This window comes from Ursus americanus, chromosome X, assembly GCF_024610735.1.
Source record: "Ursus americanus isolate L20-20 chromosome X, mUrsAme1.1.p, whole genome shotgun sequence".
NCBI classification, from domain to species: Eukaryota; Metazoa; Chordata; class Mammalia; order Carnivora; family Ursidae; genus Ursus; species Ursus americanus.
The window spans coordinates 52,021,502-52,041,583 of NC_142164.1; the positions used below are offsets into that span (position 1 = coordinate 52,021,502).

At 33.2% G+C, this 20,082-nt stretch overlaps 1 protein-coding gene across 5 annotated transcripts in view; it reads right to left on the reverse strand.

Moving 5' to 3' along the window:
- The window catches only part of LOC123787673 (protocadherin-11 X-linked), a 509,534-nt gene that overhangs the window by 437,564 nt on the left and 51,888 nt on the right, over positions 1 to 20,082 (reverse strand). For all 5 annotated transcript variants that reach the window (XM_087860051.1, XM_087860053.1, XM_087860052.1 and 2 more), the window contains exon 2: positions 8,422 to 9,005. In XM_087860051.1, the coding sequence (XP_087716177.1) occupies positions 8,422 to 9,005 (584 nt within the window). The remainder of the gene's footprint in view (positions 1 to 8,421; positions 9,006 to 20,082) is intronic.

Here is a 20,082-nt window from a genome sequence, read left to right on the forward strand (position 1 = left end):
CATGACCATGGATTGGAAGAACAATTATTGTTAAAATGCCTATACTACCCAAAGCAATATACAGATTTAATGCAGTCCTTATGTAGAATTTAAGAAACAAAACAAAGGAACATAGGGTGAAAAAAAAGAGGAAAATCAAGAAACAGACTCTTAACTACAGAGGACAAACTGATGGTTACCAGAGAGAAGGAGAATGGGGGAATAGGTTAAACAGGCGATTGGGATTAAGGAGGGCATTTGTTGTGATGAGCACCAGGTTTTCTATGTATGTGTAGAATCACTAAATTCTCTACCTGAAACTAATACTACACAGTATGTGAACTATTTGGAATTTAAATAAAACTTGAGAAAAAAAATAATGCAACCCCTATCAAAATACCAACAGTATTTTTTCACAGAGCTAGAACAAAAAATCTTAAAATGTCTTTGGAACTATGAAAGAGACCAAATAGCCAAAGCAACCTTAAAAAGAAAAACAAAGCTGTAGGTATCACAATTACAGACCAAGTTATCCTACAAAGCTGTAGTAATCAAAACTGTGTGGTACTTGCACTAAAATAGACACACAGATCAAAAGAACAGAATAGAAAACCCAGAAATAAACCCACAATTATATGCTCAATTCATCACTGACAAAGCAGGAAGTAATATCCAATGGGAAAACGTCTCTTCGACAAATGGTGTTGGGAAAATTGGTCTGCTACATGCAAAAGAATGAAACTGGACCATTTTCTTACACTATACACAAAGATAAATTCAAAATGAATTAAAGACCTAAATGTGAGCACTGAAACCATAAAAATTCTTAAAGAAAGCATAGGCAGTATTGTCTTTGACATCAGCCGTGGCAACATTTTTCTAGATATATCTCCTGAGGCAAGGGGAAAGAAACACAAAAAATTAACTATTGGGACTATACCAAAATAAAAAGCTTCCTCATAGAAGAGGAAACAACAAAACTAAAAGGCAATCTACTGAATAGGAGAAGATGTTTTGTAAATGATATATCCAATAAAGTATTAGTATTAAAAAATATGCAAAAAACTTATAAAACTTAACACCAAAAAAACAAGTAATCCAACTAAAAAATGTGCAGAAGACATGAGCAGACATTTCTCCAAAGGCACACAGATGGCCAACAGACATATGAAAAGATGCTCAACATCACTCATCATCAGGGAAATGCAAAGCAAAACTACAGTGAGGTATCACTTCACACTTATCAGTATGGCTAAAATGAAAAGCACAAGAAACAACAAGTGTTGACAAGGATGTAGATAAAAAGAAATTCCCTTGCACTGTTGGTGGGAATGCAAACTGATGGAGCCATTGTAACATTATGGAGGTTCCTCAAAAAGTTGGAAATAGAACTATCCAATGATCCAGTAATTGCACTACTGGGTATTTACCTCTAAAATGCAAACAAACAAATAAACAAACAAACAACACTAATTCAAAGTCATACATGAACCCAATGCTTATAGCAGTATTACTTACAATAGCCAAATTATGCAAGCAGCCCACGTGTCCCTGGAGAGATGAATGGATAAAGAAGAAGTGGTATAAATACAGAAAGGAATACTATTCAGCCATAAAAAATGAAATTGTGCCATTTGCAACAACACGGATGGAGCCAAAGAGTATAATGTTAAGCAAAATATGTCAGAGAAAGACAAATACCTTATGACTTCAGTCATGTGTGTAATTTAAAAAGCAAAACAAACAAGCAAAGGAAATAGAGTGAGAGAGAAACCAAGAAACAGATTCTTAACTATAGAGAACAAACTCATGGTTACCAGAGGGGGTGTAGGTGTAAGTATAGGTAAAATAGGTGGTGGGGATTAATGAATACACTTATCATGATGAGCACTAAGTGATAAATTGTTGAATCACTATATTGTACACCTGAAACTAATATAACACTGTATATTAACTATACTGGAATCAAAATGAAATTTAAAAATTTAAAAATATATATATTTAATGAATGTCACTTAATCCTATTAGTGCCAAACTCTCATTTTAATAAGAACTGAGAACATTAATAAAGATCCATTTATGAAGAAAATGAGTTTTATATTTTCATTATTCCCACTGAAGGTTCAGTTTGATAATAACCCTCAGTTTTCAGGAACATAATAGTCATTAGCATTAGATTTGTCATCTCTTTTGCTTTTTAGCACAGACCAAAAATGTTTATCTGCCCTTTATATAAATCAGAGAATAGAGAATTGGGTTATTTTAGCTTTGAAAGGGTAAACTTCTAGTTAAAATTTCATTTTATAGTTGAAAAATGAGGAAATCACTATATTCAAACTCCTTTCATCCTCTTAGAAGTAACTATGCTTTTTAGGGGCACCTGGGTGGTGCAGTCGTTAAGCATCTGCCTTCGGCTCTGGGCGTGATCCCAGCGTTCTGGGATCGAGCCCCACATCAGGCTCCTCCACTATGAGCCTGCTTCTTCCTCTCCCACTCCCCGTGCTTGTGTTCCCTCTCTCCCTGGCTGTCTCTATCTTTGTCAAATAAATAAATAAAATCTTTTTTTTTTTTAAAGAAGTAACTATGCTTTCTAAGACAAACACATTGTTATAGTCTGCATGTTCTGCCTGGAATAACATTGGTGAATCTTTATTCATTGCTCCTGCTAACTTACTTCACACCACTTTGAGCTATGGTTACATAAGATAAAGAAATAACAGTTCCTTCAGAATAATAAAGTTTGACATATCATAATAAAAAAATTAAAAAAAGAATAATAAAGTTTGCTTGCTTTTTGTCTCCAGGATATATTATTGGATGCCTCTTTCTTGGCAATTTAATTCAATATTACTAAATCTAATTGTAGATGATATTTCCACAATTTGGATTTTCTAATCCCAGACTTAAAAACAAATCTCACTTTAACCTTAGTTTCATAAGTCCAAACTCTTGATCAAGAGGAAAGATACTTACCTTGTCAATTTTAGGTTTTTTTGACTGTTGGAGAGGATGTGGAGAAAGGGGATCCCTCTTACACTGTTGGTGGGAATGCAAGTTGGTACAGCCACTTTGGAAAACAGCGTGGAGGTCCCTCAGAAAGTTAAAATGAGCCACCCTATGATCCAGCAATTGCACTACTGGATATTTACCCCAAAGATACAGATGTAGTGAAGAGAAGGGCCATATGCACCCCAATGTTCATAGCAGCATTGTCCACAATAGCTAAATTGTGGAAGGAGTTGAGATGCCCTTCAACAGATGACTGGATTAAGAAGATGTGGTCCATATATACAATAGCCATCAGAAAGAACGATTTCTCAACATTTGCAGCAACATGAACGGGACTGGAGGAGATTATGCTAAGTGAAATAAGTCAAGCAGAGAAAGACAATTATCATATGGTTTCACTCATTTATGGAACATAAGAAATAGCAGGGAGATTGGTAGAAGAAAAGGAAGAGTGAAGGGGAGGTAAACAGAAGGGGGAATGAACCATGAGAGACTATGGACTCTGGGAAACAAACTGAGGGCTTCAGAGGGGAGGGGTTGGGGGATTGGGATAGGCTGGTGATGGGTAGTAAGGAGGGCACGTATGGAGCACTGGGTGTTATACGCAAATAATGAATCATGGAACACTACATCAAAAACTAAGGATGTACTGTATGGTGACTAACATACATAATAAAAACGCATTATTAAAAGCAAAGAGGAAAGATATTTAGTTCTCATTTAGCTTTAAATGTAAAGACCAAATATTTATATCTATTTTAAATAAAATAGAAATAAGTGCCCAAATCTTGATTATGTGAAAAGACTCTGCCCAAGATTAAATTTTCTTTTATGGTTGGTTGAAAAGATAAAGATGCTTTATGGAATGGGCAAAATGGGTGAGGGTTTCAAGTAGGATCACTAATCTGAGAAAAACTTGATCTTCATGCTCTGTCAGCATAAACTGTCAACGTTTGAAACATTGTCATGCCTGCTTCAAGGGAACTGATCAACAAATGTCACTGGACTAGTATAGAAATATTATTGATATATGTGAGGGAAGATGGAAATAAGCAGAAAATGAAGACATATGTAATATTACTACACAAACTAATTTACCCTCAGTTCCAACCATAGGAAGAAGTAGGTCTTTGTGGTTTATATCCATATCCTGAATCAGATTGAGTACTTGAAGTTTATTTCTATTTGTGAAAATATTGGCTTCCCTGTCAACAAGACTTAGAATGTGAAAAAAAGCTTTATAAATAACAGGCCATCACAATAACAAGGTGAAAGTTAAAGAGATACTGTAATATCCTACTCCTGGCTAACAGTTTCCATACTGCAAAGTCTCAATTACTAATTGCAAAATTAGATGCAGATATTTATATATCTGTATATACCATATATAATATAAAATAAAATATTTTAAAAATATATTATTTAATAACATTTAATAAAACAATATAATTACTATATATAATAATGTATATTTATAATATATAACTATATAACATACATGTACATATATGTGTATATATATGTATTTATATACACGTATGTATGTATAGATATATATAGTTATAAATATTTAATATAGGTAGTTCAAATTAAGGGAAATTATATCAAAATATCATGGGGAATTCTCATCATAGCATGACTTTACTTGAAACATAGGGAAAAGTGAAGATTTTTGCTTCTAGGTATTTTTTTTAAGTGGCAACCAACATTAGAAACTTTCAATGAATCTTTTTTTTTTTTCTTTAGTAAGTATCCTAATCTTGGGGCACCTGGGTGGCTCAGTTGGTTAAGCATTTAACTGTTGAGTTGGGCTCAGGTCATGATCTCAGGGTCATGAGATGGAGCCCCATGTGGGCTCCATGCCCATCATGGAGACTGCTTAAAATTCTCTCTCCTTCTCTTTCTGCCCCTCCCCCTCCTCCCACCCACAGGTGCACTCTCTCTCTCTCTTTCTCAAAAAAAAGTATCCTAGTTTCCTAAAAAGTTGAATATTAACCTTGCCAAGGCCACATAGATACGTTTTAACATAATTTTCTTTGCACTAAGCAGAATCATTTGGTAATCACTTCATTCTTTCATTTCTCACTTTCTCCTTTAACTTCTTTGCCTCTTTTTTCTTTTTCCTTCCTCTTGTATCATGAACTTGTTGTGATCCCCATCCTCGAGGTTACCTATCTGTCTGTCAGTTAAATCTAAGAGTCAGAAGACCTTATTCTGGTCCCCAACTTTATCACTTACTAGTCATATGACCATAAGCAAAATAAATTATTACTCTGAAACACATTTTCAAAGTATTCAAAATGTGGAATAATAATGCTTGCCTTGTTTATGTCAAAGCACATGTAATATCACAAAAAAGGAAAAATTAAGTTAAAATATTTATATATTAAATTTTTGAAGATAAATATTCTAAGTTTTATGTTACTTATATTATATACATTTTTGATACATTTAATACATCTTTTTCACCACTGCATTTTCAGTTAATTAATACAGAATTATCAGTAGCAAGACCCCTTCATGTGTAAATTGACCTATTTTTCCCTAAAAATTTTCCCTATATCTCCCCCTTCTCTCCCTTTACTATCTGAACTTTACATATACATTTTATATATCCCTAGTTAGGATAAACTGTGATTTTGCTGGTCTTGTCTATTCAACAAAAATAGAACAAAGTAATATTAATGAAATTTTCATCCTATTCTGCAGGACAAATGTTATTATTATGGTTGGCCTACTTGTAACACTTATTAAAGTTAATGGATAAATCATAACATGTTTATTTTCTTTCTATTTAATCTTCCCATCCCTTCAGCATACATACCACTTTCATGACAAGACGTTTTTGTAAGTCAAACGATATTCAGTTAATGTCATCCATGTCATAACCCTCTGTGTGCCTGGGGCTATGTTTTACCTTCCATACTCATTATTTTTTTTTTTGTCATACTCATTATTTTAACAAGCAGTTAGGTCAGTTATCTGTACATGGAGCCAACAAATGCCTCAATACTTTAAGTAGATCATGTAGTCCGCTTTTACCTTATCACACATTCTAAAGAGGAACCAAATTTTAGAGCACGTCTACTTCTTTTTTTTATAATAATATTTTTTATTATATTATGTTAGTCACCATACAGTATATCCCTGGTTTTTGATGTAAAGTTCCATGATTCATTAGTTGCGTATAACACCCAGTGCACCATGCAATATGTAGAGCACGTCTACTTCTAAAACACATCTAATAACCTCTAGTGAGTGTGTCTTTTTATTATTTGCTGATAATATCTCAAAGAAATTAAAAAGAAAACAGATTTTAACAAAGTTAAAATTATGCCAATAAGTTTATTTGTTTTATTTAAATTTCTTAAGCAGCTTTCCAGACAAATCAGAAATATATTATAAATTTGTTATGCTATCCTGAGGGAGTATGACAAAATTATTCTTACAAGTAGTTTCTTTGAAATAACAAAACACTGCATTTTAAAACAATACATTTGTCTTGATGGTTGGTGGGGAAACTGTATTACTAATACCTGATTTAAATTTGGTAAGGCCCCATTTTGATTTTATCTGTTATTTTTTATTTTCCAAATAAACTTTTTCTTTGTTTTGACTCTGTTATCTAATATAGTAGCCACTAATCACTTGTGGCTATTAAAATTAAGATTAAATAAAATAAAAATTCAGTTACTTGGTAGCACTAACCTCATCTTAAGTACTCAATAGGCACATATAGCCAATAGCTACATATTGGCTATCACAGATTATAGAATTTATGTCACTGCAGAACGTTACATTGGACAGTGTTGTTTTAGAGATAGTATCTACTCTGCTATACAACTTACAATTTAAAGTGATAAATCTCACCTATCCATAAACAGTCAAATGCTTTAAAGCATCTCCAAAAATCATCAGCAGTTCTATCTACTTTCTACTGAGTGCTTATTGCCCCAATTCTGCCTTTGTGACATGTACATCAACATCCTCATATTATGATGGAAGAAACTAAAGGTCAGAAAAATTAAGCTGGAGGTGACATATCTAGTCAGCAGTAAGCACAAAATTGTGATCCATATCTTTCTGACTCCTGCATATTTTCCCATTTCATCAGATAAGGAGGTCTTACCTAAAAAATGCTCATTTATAAATCTTTTATTCCTTCTCTTTCTGTTCTTATACACTTCTTCTTATACACTTGTGTGCATTTCACTTGAATTTGCTCAAGAAATCTATAACCTTCTATTACTGAATGTATTTATAAGCAAATATGTCTTTACAACTTAACAGCATTAGCTGAGCAGTTTTCCAATGTTATACATCTTCCAAGCCAAAACCATCAGATGATATATATCAAAATATTTATGTGTTCTTAGGATATTTTGCAACATTGACCATTATGTTCATCATAATAATCTGGTAGTGAATAGTCAGAAAATGTTTATAAAACTTTAAAAATTCCTTAACTAATCTATATTAAGTCTGAACATTTGTTCTTTCACACATTTTCCAGGATCATTCAAGAGCATTGAACTATTTCACATATTCAAATCTGAGTTTCCTATTATCCGAAATACTATATAGGTAATTTAAAGGAATCACCCATTCACTCAATAAACAAGATCCCTCTGTACATATTTCAAATACAATTGTTCCACCTATTCTTCCTTCTGCCTTCCCTATGCCAAGACTCAAGTCAGATCAAAATAGGTTCTTCAGATAAACTGAAACTTTTTGGCTAAAAATCCTACATACCCTTTATAGGAAGTGAGTGTTTTGTGTTTTCAAAGAATTAGAAAAAATGAAAATATTTAACATTAGCAGCACATTGGCTAAAACTTAATCTCATTCTGTTGACTCAAGAGATGCTTAAAGATCTTGCCTTGACTTGAAATTACCATGAAAAATATTTATTATTCTACATATGTATAGAAACATTAGTAATAAAAATGTTCTATTCACCACTCAAATAAGTTTCTTTGGCATTTTTTCAACTGCCAAGAGAAAACTTCCTATCTAAAATGATCACTGAGTAAAACTGATAGATTTGTGCATTCATTCTTAATGTTTACATTGCTTATTTAGGTCCACCGCTTATTTAGGTCCACCTTGTGGCAGAGTCACAACTAGACAAATTAAAAGTAAGGTATTGGGTAGGTTATTTATTGTAAGTAGCAGGGCTGAGCTCCTTGTCTGACCCCTATAATAGATTAAGAGAAACATAATCAACTGCTTGAAAATAAATATACATAAAAAAATTCATAAACTTCATGCAATCACAAGAATTGCATTGCCGAGTTTCCTTCACTATGCTTAAACTTTTTTAAAAAATTAGGGTGATGGCTTACTCAAAATTTGAAGTACACAAAGATCCTTTTATTTTTTTGCCTTTTAAAAATGAATTATCTTGAACAAGGTGTTTTTAAAACATACCTTAATTAATTGGTAGTTTTGAACTCCGTTTATTCCTATGTCAGGATCAATGGCTGCTGGGAGAGCATATCGAGAGTTTATAGCTGAGTTCTCCGGAATTGATATGTTGATAACTGTTGCTGGGAATAACGGTGCATTATCATTTATGTCTTCTATTAGAAAACGTATCTTAACCAGTCTAAATATTTCATCTGGCAAAACGGCAACCTCCACTTCATAAAAGCAACGGGTTTCTACCAGGATACCAGCACACAATTTCTCACGATCAATGCGAGTTCCAGCAGTGAAGATCTCACCAGTACCTTCTTCAATTCGAATCAGTGGCACATCACCAGTCTTATATACTAGCTTAAACTGCATAGGAGATGTTAAGGACTTGTCTGGGATCAGTGACAAGTTGAGGTCTTTCAGCAAGTCGCCTATCAGAACGTTTTCTGGCATTTCTTCTCGGACTGTGTAGTTTTTCTCCTGGGCGCCAGACTGAAATACGACACATGCTAAAAGGACTGCAAATATGTATGTTCCAGACAACAAGTCCATACCAGGCACAATAGTGATGGTTCTCTGTATCAACCCACAGAAAACTGTCAAAGAGAAACAGAAAAGAAAGAGAGAGAGAGAGAGAAAGAGAGAAGAAATTATTAAAGCCAACCAACCATTAAATGTATGTTAACTAAATGCTCAGTTTTAAAATCATTAAATTAAAATATTAGCACAATTGACTCTTAAATAATATTATGGATTTTTCATTAAGATAAAAGGTAAATTATACAACATACCTACAGTAATTAAAAGACTCAGTATTTGTGAAAGTGGTCACCATTGATAAAATATATAAAAGATATAATATACCAAGGTAGATAAAGTTAATAAAAATAATTAAAAACACTTAATTCAATACTTAAGGTAAAGTAACGTATATTTGTTATTAATAAAAAATATAATCATTATTCATTATTATAATATGGCTTTCAAATATAATTCTTCTATTGGTAATAAATGTTTTATACAATAGTCCCTGTGTTCAGTTCTGTGCTTCAAAGGATACAAAGAATCATGACACATGAGGGATTCAGAAAGTTTGGATTAAAGAAGAAGAGTCCTTTGAGAAAGGAAGGGGTTGATGACACATGCCTAAACATGAGAAGGACTACCATGTGAAAAGTTCAACATTTTCTTTCTTTGGATGAGAGGAATAGGGATAGGTAAAAATTACAGGGAGGCAACTTTCAGATCAACATAAACAACTGCCTATTAAAGCATTCTTTGGGGGAAAAATAGTTTTCAGGAGATAGTAAGAAGCTAGATAACCAACTTAGATCTACATATCTATGATTAGGTAGATAACATCCAAAACATTCCATGGGAGAGCTGGACTAGAAGACATTCCAACTTTGGGAATTTATGTCTATACATTGAAAGTAGATCATATTAAAATGGGTTTCATATCTACAAACTGACACCCAAAAAACAAATAATCCAGTTAAGAAATGGGCAGAAGACATGAATAGACACTTTTCCAAAGAAGATATCCAGATGGCTGACAGACACATGAAAAGGTGCTCAGCATCATTCATCATCAGAAATAATGAATCAAAACCACAATGAGATACCACCTCACACCAGTCAGAATGGCTAAAATCAACAACACAATAAAGAATAGGTATTGGCAAAGATGCAAAGAAAGGGAATCCTCTTACACTGTTGGTGGGAATACAAACTGGTGCAGCCACTCTGGAAAACAGTATGGAGGTTCCTCAAAAAGTTAAAAACAGAATGACCTTACGACTCAGCAACTGATCTATTACGTATTTATCTAAAGGATACAAAAATAGTGATTTGAAGGGGCACATGCACCCCAATGTTTATAACAGTATCATCAACAATAGCCAAATTATGGAAAGAGCTCAAATGTCCACCGACTGATGAATGAATAAAGAAGAGGTGGTATATATATATGCAATCGAATATCACTCAGCCATCAAAAAGAACAAAATCTTCCATTTGCAATGACACGGATGGAACTAGAGTGTATTATTCTAAGTGAAATAAGTCAGCCAGAGAAAGACATACACCATACAATTTCACTCATATGTGGAACATAAGAAACCAAACAGATGAACATAGGGGAAGGAAAGGAAAAATAAGATAAGAACAGAGAGGGAGGCAAACCATCAGAGACTCTTAACTATAGAGAACAAACTCAGGGTTTTTGTGGGGAAGGTGGGTGGGAGGATGGACTAAATGGGTGATGGGTATTAATGAAGGCACTCGTTGTGATGAGCATTGGGTATTATATGTAAGTAATGAATCACTAAATTCTGTTCCTGAAACCAATATTACACTAAATGTTAACTAACGTGAATTTAAATTTAAAAAAGGAATTAATGCAGCTATCAATGCATTCAAAACTTTTAAAGGATCAGCCAACATATGGTCATTAAAAATCCATTACAGAAAAAAAAATTTATTACAAAAAATTATTAATGCATGTAGATATCTAATTAAGGAAATTTTCAATATTTACAGGTAATTGATAGCATTAACAAAATTCTAGTAATAGCTTTAAAAGCAGGAAGACTCATGAAATGATGTAAATAACTTTCTTTTTTTTATGTTTTTGTATTATATTATGTTAGTCACCATACAGTACATCCCTGGTTTCTGATGTAAAGTTCGATGATTCATTAGTTGCGTATAAAACACCCAGTGCACCATGCAATACGTGCCCTCCTTACTACCCATCACCAGTCTATCCCATTCCCCCACACCCCTCCCCTCTGAAGCCCTCAGTTTGTTTCTCAGTAAATAACTTTCTATAAATATTATGGTCTGATTATGGCAGAGAATGTATTACATTAAATAATTTTCCCATTATATAACTGTGCATCTGCATTTTAAAAAATATGCATATGGAGAGGTCATAAGACACAAAAGTGAGAAAAAAGAAACCTTCTTATTTGAAATCAGTGATAGAATAAACGTATTTTTTACAATAATTGAAATAGCTTAGGTCATGAATAGAACCAAGAAATGAACCAGGTAAACTTGAAACATCTCATTTTAAGGAATTACGATCACCCGAGTAAAAAGTATATATATGAGTCCACCCAATTTCCTGTGTTGAGCAGTTTGTGCCATTTCTAAAATATTTTAATATTAATTCTAATACTGAGTAATTCTAATACTGAAGACATTCTCAATCCTAGCAAACAACACAAAATGACTATTGCCTGTGGTATTTTTTAGCCCATTTGCTCAATGATAAACATTGGGATTACATAATATAAAACTTTTCTCAAGATTTATTCTCTTATGAATTATTGGCCCTATATAAAAAAAACCCATTTATACTTACTGTGTTAATATGCAAAAATATACTTGTGTCCTATATAATATGAATTAGGACATCTAAAATAATTCAGTGTCTGTGTGATTTTGTAAGTACTATGCAAACATGAGCAAAAATAAAAATGGGATAGTGACAATTGGAATTAAAACTACTACTCTCTTCTTATCTTACCCTTAAGCATAGACACATTATTACAACTGGCAGAAGAATGTTACAGACCATTTTTCAAACACTACATGCATGTTGCAATATCTCTACACAAGAAGAATTAAGAAAGTGACCTAATTCTAGCCAGTACCCCTCTACCAATCCATTCTAAATCTGTTCTACTATTTCTTTAATAAAATCATCAAATAAAACTTTTTAAAATGTGTTTTATCACTTGAAATTCTTTCAGAGGTTTTAAAAACTAGAAAGTATTGGAAAAAAGGACAATGACATTTCTAAAACTTAAGGAAATATCTATATTGCAAACCTAGAAGGAATATTTAACCTCTAGTTAGTAATTAGTTTCATAAAGGTTTAGTCACTTAGTCAACAAATATTTTAAACTTTTTTTTATATGCCAGACATTGTTCTAGGCACTGAGAATAAATCAGTGAACAAAGCAGACAAAAATCTCTGCCCTCACAGAGTTTATATTTCATAACATAAATATTCCAGAATGTCTTTAATTCAGGGTTCAATCAATGCATAACAAACTCAACTTTGCCTCTATCAAGATGTAAACCTGCATGATTAAATAACCTCAGTCTCTATATTTTGATTCCAACCCCTTACATCTACCACTTGAAAATGTATTTTAATCTTTAAAATTAGAAAGGTTTTCCTTTAAAATGCTGAGTGTGCTTCTTTGACTGACCAATAGAGAAATTTAGTTCCCAAACACAGATATATATATAAAAAAATCACTGCTTAGTTTTATGTTAGCGTGATGAATTTAACTCAGATATTCAGGAAAGATATTTCTATACACATATCTTTACCTGGCTCTAATTTTCTCTTTCATAAACAAATGATAGGATAACCTTAAATTTCTTTACCATTCTCCCACATCCCATTCCTACTACAGTTTAAGGTTAGTTTGGAAACTAGTAGGGGAACCACAATGAAAACAGATAGAATTAAAATTTTCTAAAAGCTTCAGCAGTGCCAATGCTATTTGTGTGATGTTTTTTACAGGCAATACCCAGTGGTTGCATAGGCAACAAGCATAGAGGGACAAAATTACAACAATCAGAGAAAGCAAAAGCAGAAACAAAATAAGCAACTCTGAAATTTTAGATGAAAAACAAAAATGCAAATTCATTTTATAGTCTCTGTTCAATTTCATTCTAAAAAGGTAAGTAGGTAGAGGAACTAAGTTTCTACCCAATTCTAGAGATTTCAAACCATAAAAGTAATGTTCAAATTGTTTGTCAGAAGAATTTCAAGGCATAATTTCCTTCACATACTTGTTACATTTTCCTTTATTATAGCACTATGTTTAATTTGTGAAAAACTAATTCTTTTGTTTTTTTTCAAGAGAGAGAGTGTGTGCGTGCACAAATGTGGGAGGAGGGGCAGAGGAAGAAGCAGACTCCCTGTTAAGCAGGGTCTCTATCCCAGGAACCTGAGATCATGACCTGAGCTGAAGGCAGATGCTTAACCAACTGAGTCACCAGGAGCCCTGTGAAAAACTAATTCTATATGAATGCGTGGCTTACAGTCTATAATAACAAATTGTTAAAAATAGTACAAATTTAGGTATTGCATGAAAATATGAAATTTTGCCTATGATCTTAATTTCACTTGGCTCCTGTCACTCTAATTACTTTAATGTCTCATGAAGTAAAAAATACACCATTGAACAACCATGAGGTATTATACAGTTACTTCTCTGTTCTCGTTCTTATGCAGTCAAAGCTTCTTTCACAGATTGGGAAAATAAGGTAGATTTTAAAGTTGATAGGAAGCAATCTAAGACATTGCAAGAGAAGTGGTATTAAGGAGGGCACATGTTGTAATGAGCACTGGATGTTATACACAACTAATGAATCATTGAACACTACATCAAAAATTAATGATGTACTGTATGGTGGCTAACTTAACATAATATAAAAAAAAAAGAAGTAACCACATCTGGAGGAAGAAAGGAGCAACTCATAAACTCAACAATTTCAAAGGGACTGACCACAAATAGAGTGGAATATTTGCTTTGGTTGTCCTGCTTGACATGACTATTTTCTATGTATTCTGAAACCTGAAATGCCAAAACAAAAGATTTAATAAGATATGGTAATTCTATCAAATTAGTATTTTTATTAAATGTTATTCCAGAAAGGACTTATTTATTGTATTTCTTTTTGTACAGGTCTAATTTTCACATTTGTGTCTAATCTTCTCCAAGGAGTGGATTCCATCAATATTGCTTCCTTCTTAACAATGTTTATGTTTTGTTGATTCACTCTAACTCTTCACAACAGGTGTTGAAGTATTCTCTATGAGGGATTTAAATGTGTTAATACTCAATGCTTAAACAGCACTTATAAGAAAATTTATGATGGTTGCTTTTCCATATTATTTTTTCTGGATTTTTTATATATGATTTAGGAAGTGAAAGGGTTCTATTCAAAGCCCCCTCCCCAACCAAGCTTACAGACAAAACTCACAGGTGTCTGTACTTGGCCTTAACTCTTTGTTTTTCCAGGTCATGGTGCCACTCATTCTCAGAAAATAGACCACTACTACAAAACATATTCTTCTCTAGTCAGACCAAAACCCACATCCCAGACCAATCCTGGACAGAGCCCCCCAAGAAACTGACACCACCTGCTCTACCTGGCCAAGAGTTGACCCCCCTCCCCACACATCCTCCCCCATGTGCACAGCTGCAACCCTCTCACATCCTTTAAACCCCTTGAAAGGCAGTTTTCCTAAGTATAAACAAAATATTTAAATTAATTAACTAATCCAACCTTTCCAAATTTTTTGTAGATTCCTTTTATTTAAAATAGATTTTTCTTTTTATCATGTTTCCCACTTTGGATTACCACAAATCCCACTCAGGATCATAAAAGAATTAAAAATGATTCCTTTCATTATTTGCCTTCATTCACTATATTCTATGCTTTCTCACCACAAGCAAAGAGAGAAACCTCTCCATACAGTAACAAAGCATATTGGAAGAAGAAATTTATGTTACCATTTTATAAACCAAGCAGTGTATTAACCTCAAAATGACTTTCAGTAACTGTCAGATGAGAAATCAAGAATATACGAGTTCCATCTCCACAGAGTTGGATACAGTTTTGTTTTTTGGACTAGCAAACACTAGCCAAACCCTAACTGTGGAATACTCATGAGATATTTTATTTTTATGTTTTATATTTGTGTTTCACTGTGAGTGTATGTCCTGGTGTGTGTGTGTGTGTGTGTGTGTGCACATACAGACAGATTGTTTCAATGAAAATTGCCAGCTGAAATGCCAATACATCAAACAATGGTTGAAATGGAAGTGACGTGGTCAGGGTTACTCTCATATTAAGGTACTACCAATAAGCACTACTTTCACCATGTCCCCACAGTAATGCATATGGAGACCAAAAATATATTTTTATTTAGGCATTTATTGTCATTGTTATTTTTATTAGTCATTGCACTGCTTATGGAAAACATACTTGAGTTTTGTTTATTTATGAAAGCTTGCAAAAGAACCCACTTAAATTTATCTTCTGAAAATTAGATTTCACATTGGATTTGAAAAATAGTTTGCCAAAGAAAAGGAACAGGCATTCTTCCTATTAGGTACTAGAAGCTCAAATTATATTCTTACTTTACGTCCCAAAATGTTTTTGGTTTTCAGAATACCAAATTGTGATGATTTCAATTTGAAATAGCGTATGAAATAAGTGAAAAATGGTCATTGTCTCATTTTAGGCAACTTACATTTTCTATATGGGTGATAAATGTGTAATATTGTCCTCAAATGTTCTTGTTATTCCAAGAAATATTAGAAATACTGAAAGATTCTATTTTTTTTCCTTTTCAAAGACATTCAAATCTTTAACAGAGGTCATAGAAATTAGCTGTCACAACTAGAACTATTTCACACTTGCTATAACTGGCACTCTAAGAAATTATGATCACATGCTGTGTTAATTCTTCCCATGAACTGACAACCCTGAAAACTTAAGCCCTAAAAAATAAAGTGCTATTCATGATAAAATTACTTTGTATCAGGACTTGATATTATAGATAGCACAAAAATTTAGAAGCAGCAAAGAGGATTATGCCCTGGAAGGTTGGTTGGCAACATGGGTTAATGAGAATGGAGATACAGGCTTTCAGTTACGGAATGAACACGTCAGGAGAATAAAAGTCCCAGTATAAGGAATATAATCAACGATATTGTAATAGCAATGTAATGGGACAGATGGTAGTTACACTTGTTGTGAACATGGCATAATGTATAAACTTGTCAAATCACTAAGTTGCATACCTGAAACTAAAGTAGCATTGTGTGTCAACTATGCTCAAATTAAAAAAAAAAAAAGAAACATTTTATTCAAGATTTTGTAGCATGAGCTATGGAGACATTGCCTGGTTTTGAATCCATGATCCATGATCCACCACGTATTAACCGTGTAACTTTTTCCAAGTTCTTAAAATTTTCTGTGTCTCAGTATAAAATATAGATCATAATAGTATCTACCTCAACAGTAGATAACCACAATACTGTTACTGTGAAGACTAAATAAATTAACATCTGTAAATCACTTAGAGCAGTTCCTGGAACAACACACAATAAGTGCCCTATGTGTTTGTAATTGTTGCTGTTGTTATTATTAGACTAAAGAAAATAAACAAAAGTGGTTATATATCCTGCACTCACACAGACAAGTTAAGTCTAATACTGTAAGAAAATAAAATTAGACTTGAACTGTAGTATTAACTGTCTTTAAGTAGCTATGACTTTGGACAAGTAAGTTAATCATTCTGTGCCTCATTTTCCTCATTCAGGTGAGTATGGTTAGGGTTTATCTCTAAGATCCATTCTTCTAGCATTCTATGATTGAAATAATAGGCTTTAATCATAAATATGTAATCATTTGTGTAATGGATCTCAATTATGTGCAATGCTACAGCTTTAAGGAGTTTTACACCACAACTCCATATGTAAAGGTAAACTCTCTATTGTCATCAACTGTGTATTTCATATGATTTTAACTGAGTTAAAATTATGTTTATAAGGTTTAAAGACTATATGCTTTTTTACTTTTTTATTTAAATTCCAGTTAACATACAGTGTAATATTAGTTTCAGGTGTACAATTTAATGATTCAACACTTTTTTAAAAAAGATTTTATTTATCCATTTGACAGAGAGAGAGACAGCCAGCGAGAGAGGGAACACAAGCAGGGGGAGTGGGAGAGGAAGAGGCAGGCTCCCAGCAGAGGAGCCTGATGTGGGGCTCAATCCCAGAACGCCAGGATCATGCCCTGAGCTGAAGGCAGACGCTTAAGGACTGAACCACCCAGGCGCCCCTGATTCAACACTTTCATACAACACCCAGTGTCCATCACAAATGCACTCCTTAATCCGCATCACCTATTGTTTTTGGTAGGTAGTGATTTCATGGTTGTCTCCAGTTCGGCACAAATATTTTTTTCCATATAATTTAGAAGGGAACTTTGTTTTAAGAGAGTATTTTAGTGATCATTTTCCATTTTCCAGGGTTTTTTTAGTAATAAAATTTCTCCTCAAAATTTTATAACTCTTGATAACATTTTCAAGAAGGATATATTCCAATGACACTTATCTTTAGATATTATTATGATTAATTTTGAAATGTTTAAATTGACCAATTTATTCCTTTGATGAAATAGGAAACATACATTGACTCATTGGTATATTTTAATTGATATTTGAATTTTTAAGAACCATTATAAGTTAGAAAAAGCAGGGGAATTAAGTGGATAACTGTAATATATCTTAAAGTCCTGTAATCCAAACACATCTTACAAAATCAAGTAGTTTTTAAAATAGTGTTTCCAACTAAAATACATCAAGATTTTGTATTGAAAATGATAAAGAATTAATTTCTGTAAAGTTGATCACTTTAAAATTAAAAAGAAAACTAAAACCTACTATAGCTGACAACTACAATATTGCACCTTCAAAAATTTCCACTAATTACTGCTAATTTTCAAAAGGAACTGTTAAAGTGAGCCAGATTTGACATAAGGACAGATTCTTCACCTCTTTATTCAGAAGAAAAGTTTTTAACTAAAAAAATTTCCAAATATGTTGTCTATTTAACCAGACATTTTTATGGATTTTTACTTTTTTATTTTAGAAAATAAATAATTATTTTATAAAATATTATATACAACCAAAACAAAACAATAACAAAAACTGAAAACAAAACAAAACTACATGTGTTGCCAATTAAAATCTTTAGCATCTAAACTCTGAAACCTAGCATTCAAGGTTCTTAATTAGTTACTTCCAACATAGGTCTTTTTCATTAATTTGTAATTCATGACCTCCCCTCTTCAGCCAAACCAACACCCACTCTCTAGCCATAAAATTTTCCGCATGTTCTCTGGTCATCCAAGGTCATCATCTGCTTCAGGGTATTTCACAACTCATTTCCTAGTTTCTTAGAAGATAAGAGTGAAGATGATGTTAAAGTGCCTAAGGGACTCAGTTAAAATATGAGAACTACGGAAAAGGCAGTCAGCAGAGTCATGAAGCAATGAGTTTTGATTTTTTTAACTTCGATTTGGAAAAAAATCTCATTAGTAGTTATTATGTGTCATGTGCAAATAGCCCATTCCCTTACTCATTTATTCTTTCTCCTTTACTCCTTAAAAGGTGTACAGAATGTTTTTCTGAACTGTGTATCTTGTTTAATAAAAATTGTTTACCTTGGTTTAATCTTGATTTGCTACCTTAATGGTAAAGTACCAGTAAGAAAACAGGGAAGTGCCTCCTAAGTATTTATTTATTTATTTATTTATTTATTTATTTGTAATTCTGCTCTACTATCTCAAGTTCTTTTGAAAGCTAGCTTGCTACAAATATCAGGTATTTAAAATGTTGCGTGCATGTTAAGGGGAAAGAAAAAAGAATAAGATTAAATCAACCTGCCAATGATTAAACTACAAACTGTCTTATTTATGGCAGTTTGTAAACTCAAGCTGTTCGTAAATGTAGTATTATTATGATGAGTTGTGCTCCAACTACCTATAAAGGACTTGAATAATTTGGAAGAACTGTGAGGCAGTAGGAAAACTGGGAGGAGCACAGGATTTGGAAGGGGCTGTGGAGGAAACTTGAAAAGAATGAGAGTGCTGAGGAGAGTAAAGGAATAAATTTGACAATTGAGATGGGCTAGGGGAATAAGAAGCATCCTATAGAATCAAACCAGGACAAGGATGGAAGAAAACTAACTGGGAGAAATTGGAGTGATAAAGATGGGGAACTTAAGGAATGGGGAGAGACTTAGAAGAATTGTAGAAACTCAAAAGTAATGGAACTGAGGAAGACTTCAATGAATAAGAGGACTGAAAAGTACAGGGAAGACATGAAGAGATTTGATGGATTTGGGAAGTCTTGGGTAGCATTGACAGTAGATTTGAATATCTGAAGAGAATGATGGGAAGAGATAGAAGAGTAATGGAGATAATAAAAGGGAAAAATGAAAATAATGATGTAAAAAGTAAAAGAAGTTCCTTAAATCTTTTCTTCCCTAAGATTAAAGGGCCTGAGAAATTTTACAATGACCAGAACTTTTTTTTTAAAGATCTTATTTATTTATTTGAGGGAGTGAGAGAAAGCATGAGCTGAGAGGATGAGCAGAGGGAGAGGGACAAGCAGACTCCCCACTGAGCAGGGAGCCCAACTCCTCTGGATCCCAGGACTCTGGGATCAAGACCTGAGCCAAAGGCAGAGGCTTAACCAACTGAGCCACCCAGGCACCCCTGCGATAACTAGAACTTTAAAGATCCTCTTTCAGCAATGCCAGAGCTGGGGGGCATGTTTCACTCTTTTCTTCTGCCACATAGAAGAGAGAACCTGAGAATGGAAATTTGTGGCAACTTAAATACATTATAACATTATTTTAAAATATAAAATACATTAGTATATTAAGGCACTGTGAGAATGTTGAGGAGGTGCACTGGAGGACACATTAATCAAGAAGATTACAAACTTATTTGAAAAAATTAAAAATCCCCATGACATTTGAACATTATTTCAAATTTTAAGTAGAATCTTAAATAACTTTGGGGTGCCTGGGTGGCACAGCGGTTAAGCGTCTGCCT